Source organism: Marmota flaviventris, chromosome 3, assembly GCF_047511675.1.
Source record: "Marmota flaviventris isolate mMarFla1 chromosome 3, mMarFla1.hap1, whole genome shotgun sequence".
Lineage (NCBI taxonomy): Eukaryota > Metazoa > Chordata > Mammalia > Rodentia > Sciuridae > Marmota > Marmota flaviventris.
In genome coordinates, this window is record NC_092500.1 from 60,725,982 (window position 1) to 60,731,574 (window position 5,593).

The 5,593-nt window shown below is 33.1% G+C and overlaps 1 protein-coding gene across 1 annotated transcript; it reads right to left on the reverse strand.

Moving 5' to 3' along the window:
- Nucleotides 1-3,100: 3,100 nt before the first annotated feature.
- On the reverse strand, nucleotides 3,101-4,039 carry LOC114082163 (olfactory receptor 6C74-like). The gene has a single exon (XM_027923537.2). It carries the CDS (start codon nucleotides 4,037-4,039, stop codon nucleotides 3,101-3,103), a length of 939 nt encoding a protein of 312 aa, XP_027779338.2.
- Between the last annotated feature and the right edge of the window lie 1,554 nt (nucleotides 4,040-5,593).

Here is a 5,593-nt window from a genome sequence, read left to right on the forward strand (position 1 = left end):
TAACTCTAGTTTTAAAATGACATATTTATAAAACCCATAGTTTTATAATGACATATTTACTTATAATTATTCAGTTACTAATTATAAGAATATTCTGATTCCACAGTTATACATATAAGACAAACTTCATTATCCTGTACACTTTAAAAAGGTGCATTTTATACTATAATAGAATTTTTTTAAAATAAAATATTAAAAACAAGGGAAAAGACATTTAAATCGTTTGAGCAGGTGTGTGGCTTATAAAAAAATAAGCAAGACATAGTCTAGTATGTTCCACATTTTCTTCATATGAGTACATGTTTCTCACTATATTTATAGGTTCTAAAATTATCAATAAAAATCTATCAGGGGAATAAATACACATGTACTTATTGAATAAATAAATACATAATTCAGTTTTATGTTGACACAAATTTAAATCATTTCACTGGATGCATATTGTGTTAATGGAAGCTACTTAGTGAAAGCAAATGGAAGAGAATACAAAAGGAAAAGAGAGGGAGACAGACCTCAACAGATTAGCCATGCTTTGTTAAGCAGTGGAGGGGCACATTTTCAAGAGGGGAAAATGGCAACAGGCTGAAGAAGCATCTGAGTTTTATAGGGTTTAGCAGGGCCAGGCCATGGGAGGGGCTGGCAGGCTTACTTTCTGCAGGCAGTGGGAATTTGGCAGATAAGGGAGATTGCTATAGGTCAGATTCCTGAGCTCATGTTTTCCCCTGAGGTTTTGTAAGTCTCCATTTCCTTCACTTGGGAAGAGTATGAACTCTGGACTGACTTGCTTTTGTTTTCATTAAGGTCAAACTAGGATTTATATGACATTGTCTATGAGTCTTCCCACCAAACAGAATCTCAGTTGGCACTCTATGTTTATTTACATATAATCAGGTGCAAGATGCCAGGGATTTGTATTTCTATTGTGCACCAACAAGAAAATAATTCTTGTTCAGTTGGAGTAAGAAACTTTGGAAATTGAAAGATTTCACAGCTTTTTGTAAACAGCTAAAGTGGTAAAACACAAAGGAAGTAGGAAAATTATATTTTGACTTCATGGATATCTCTGATCCCTCCTTGCCAAAGATACTGTATGCACATCTAAACTTTATAGATTTAGCTTTCAAATATGGAAATATTTGTCCAGTGTTTGTCTATGAATTCATCATCAGTTAATAATAACTCATATACTAGGCATATCCTGATAAAGAAGGCAGTGGATTTTTCCATGTGTGTAATTCTCCTACTTCAACTGAGCCTCTGCAGTCTAACTCATGTGAAGGTGACAGAGAGTTTAGGGCAGCCCTGGTGGTGAAAAACATGTTCAGAAATTATATTTCTTGCTTTTAAACATACAGCTTGCTTTATTATATTCCCAGTTTAAATAGAATTATCTGCAGATATTTTAAAGAGCAAAAAGTATACATTCTGCATTATTTTCTCTTCTGAAAAATCTGTACTACAATGTTACAAATGATGGAACATGTACAAAATTTGAAGGAAAGCACATTAGTGTGGCTAGTATCAGATGGAATTTTAGTAACTTTGGAAAGAATGAGACATTGTTAGTTGATATAATAAGGTAAAAGAAAAGAACCTGTTAAAATTTCTCTGCCTGGTCCACACCCACAGCAGCAATTCCTGTAGATAACTGTCAACACATGATGCAAACACTGATAATCATGAAGCACTGAGAGAAGAGCCACAGGACCTAACACAGGATTTTGAAACGAACCCACTAATGAAAAGTTTTCTGAGTTATACAATAAGAAAAGGTGAGAAAGAAGGGTCTTCTAAATTTCCCTCATATGTAGAAGTTAGAGAGAAAAAAGGAACAATAGGGATCTCATGAAGCAGAAGGAAAATGAGTAGGATACAGAAAGAGATCAGGAGGGGAAACGTGGGGAGGGTAGATATAGGTACTGGGGAATGAAACTGGTCAAATTATGTGCATGGATGAATTCGCCTCAATTGAATCCACTGTACATGATTATTATGCAGCAAGAAAAATTTTGAATGTAACACTCACTATAAAATCTATAAAGACATTAACTCAAGAAATTCAGTCTATCTGAAAATAATATTTCAAACTTCAATCTTTGTTCTCAAATTGGAAAATAGGCAGGTTTGTTGTTAACAAAGAAAATATTACAACCAATTTTCTATCCCCATAGCTTCTAATGTGTGAAACAGAGTGAGATTTTAGAACCTGATCACATATCTTCAAAACATACAGACACACTCATGAAAAAAGAATAAAATTCCATGTCATTGATGCGTACTAGTGGTGATTAATTGAATTCTCATAGATATGATATACACATACACAGGAAGGGGAATATAATGCATAAACCATGTTGATGATTCGATGTCTGATTGCTTTCCTTAGTTCTGTAGATCAAATGCAGCAGACAGGGTATACCAGACAGTAACATGACACAGTAGTAGTGGAATCTATGTGAAATATTCACTTTTACAAATATACACTTTTAGATATTTAGCTGAGACAAAAGAGAAACAAAGAAGAAATGTTTAAAAACAGTAATAGAACACATACAAAATATGAGGATAATAAAATATGTGGAAATAACTGTCATTTGATATGATAAAAAATAAGAAAAAAAAAGAAGAAAGAACAGAGGCATGAAGGAAGTGAAGGAAGAAGTCAGTTTGGTTTCTAGCAACATCACATATTTTAATAAAACATTAACATTGTGTGGCTAAGAGGGCAGTCTTCCTTAGTTATTGATAAAATAAAATCATTTAATATTTACAGAGTTCACAAATGGCTTATCTACTGTTAAATATTATTGACATATGATTTTTCTAATAAGGATTCATAGCAGAATATTTTGATGAGCAAAATCACTCAATTACATCCTAAGAATAAAGAACTCAAGCAATGCATGAGAGAACATCTTGGGGATACATAATGCTATTACAATGATAAATATCCAGGAGGACAATGAAGGCTCCTTATGGGTGACGTACATGACTGCCATATACAAACTAACAAATTAAAGGAATGTATTTTAAAAGTAGCTGGTACAGTGTAAACTTTTAATTAAGTTTCAGTAGTATGTGTTCACAAAAGCCAAAGCTGTTATTTCAAAGTTGTAAAGGTACATCTTTTTGCTAGATCATTCAGGGCTTGTATCACTTGCTTATATCTTAGGGAATAAATGAAAGGATTTAGTACAGGTGCAATAGAAACAGTGAGCACTAACACCCCCTTGTTTAAAGATATTCTTTCCTCTGCAGAAGGTTTGATATACATAAAAATACAACTGCCATAAGAGATGGAGACCACAATCAGATGGGAGGAACAGGTGGAAAAAGCTTTTTTTCTCTCCTGGGCAGAAGGGATCTTCATAACTGTTGTTATGATTTTGATATAAGAGAACAATACCAGTGCCAGAGTATTCAAGAGGGTGATAATGGCTAAAATAAAATTTGAGAATTCTATGTCTTTGGTGTCTGTGCAGGAGAGTTTCAGGATAGGAGAGTAGTCACAAATAAAATGTTCAATAACATTGCCATCACAGAATTCTATGGTCAGACTCACTATAGCTCCAGGGGTGATAGCTACCCCAGCAGCTATCCAACAGGCAGCAACCAGCAGGTGGCCCACTCTGCTGCTCATAATGGTTCCATAATGAAGGGGTTTGCAGATGGCCACATAGCGGTCATAGGACATAGCTGCCAACAGGAAAAACTGTGTTATACCTATGAAAACAGTAAAAAGTGCCTGTGCCAAACAAGCATCACGGGAAATAGTCTTTTCCTTAGTGACTATGCTGACCAGGTATCTAGGGATGCAGGCAGTTGTCAGTGTGATTTCTAAGAAGGAAAAATTTCTTAGGAAGAAATACATGGGTGTTTTGAGGTGGGGATCCAGCAAGGTCAGAAGGATGATGGTAAGATTTCCTGTAGTACTCAAAAGATATGTTACAAATAGAAAAAGGAAAATTACAATTTCCCAATTTGGGTCCTCTGTCAGTCCTACAATAATGAAGTTTGTCACTACTGTGTGGTTCCTCATGGTTCAATTCTGTCAAGATGCCATCTGACCTGCAAGGGAATGGAGGTGATAAATAATAGAAAAATATTTTAAAAGATACATCAAGTGCAGTTTTCCAAGTGATAATAAAGCACCCAGCAACTCAATAGACATGCAGGAGTTTTGTTTTCCTTCTAGAGATTTCAAATTTTACATAATAGAACTCCAGGCTAACCCCTCTTACTCTTATCTTCTTTCTGGATACTCCTTTTCCTAATTCTCTTTTCAGATACTTTTACTTTACAAATGGTTAGTTTTATAATTTCCTGCTAGAAGTATCTGCACATTTACCTAGTTTGCCTAACACATGCAGACCTACCTTTTACAATCTCACCCAAAACATTTTTAGGTTAACATGGTTAATCCTGTTATTAGTAAAATGATCTTCTGCTCAGTTTTTTAAAAGATGTATATTTTCTGAATATATCTGTTTTCCAAAACGTGTAGCTAATTAAAACTGACATTTTGCAATAAATCTTTTCTAAATGGTTATTTCCTGATGATATATGTATGGTTAGTTTTGATACTTTTTGGTAGTGGCCACTAGAAGTTTTTTAACAGAAAAATAACTTTCCCGAATTTTAAGACTAAATACAATATGAGTTGCAAAAGTAGTAAATAAATGGAGAGTTGAAATTTTACATGGAATTTGCAATAAGTTTCACTTCATCATTAGATTTACCTATATAATAAATAATTTGCATTTTGCAATATTCAAATACCGAATTCTTTAGTAGATATAATATAATATGTATCAGTCACATTTTTAATATACATTTTTGAGAATTATTGCTCATGATGTTAGTTCAATAGATAAACAGCGATACTTTCAAATATGTTCTTTGAATCTTTCATCTTGAGTTACACAGATATTTGTTTCTCTAAATCTGAGTCTAACTGGCTGAATCTTGTAGTCACAGATTCAGAATAAAATTGTTTACATGACAAATCTTTTGTGCACAAAACAAGAAAATAGAAAAAATACTTACTTTCCACATATTCCCCAGGGGTTTTCTTTGCTAATGCATTGTGAATTTTTTTTATTATAACCAAGTATATATACATATATATATTTTTAAAATCTTCTAAAAATTAATTTCTCACCCACATTTTTTGTTTTGGTTCCCTTTCATCAGAGACTCTGTTTACATTAAAATCCAGAGATATTTAGAAATATACATAAACATTTATGTATCTCTCTCTCTCTCTCTCTCTTTTTCCAATCAGCATACATGTGGTATTTCAACATGTTATTCTAATTTCTCTACAAATCAAATGATTAACCTTTGGGTTCAGCCTAACCTCAAATTTAGAAGTCATAGCTATTTATTTGTGTCAAAATGGTACTATTTTATTATTAATGCTTCTTTTTTCTGTTTTTCTTAAGAACTAGCTACAGTTTTTTCTGACTTGAATGAAAACAGTTTTGAATGAAAGCATTGCCATATGTTATATACCCAGTTTTTATATAAAGAGAATATTTACTCAGAACTGGTAAAGATTCTGGGGATTCTTATGGGAAAACATACTAATTGA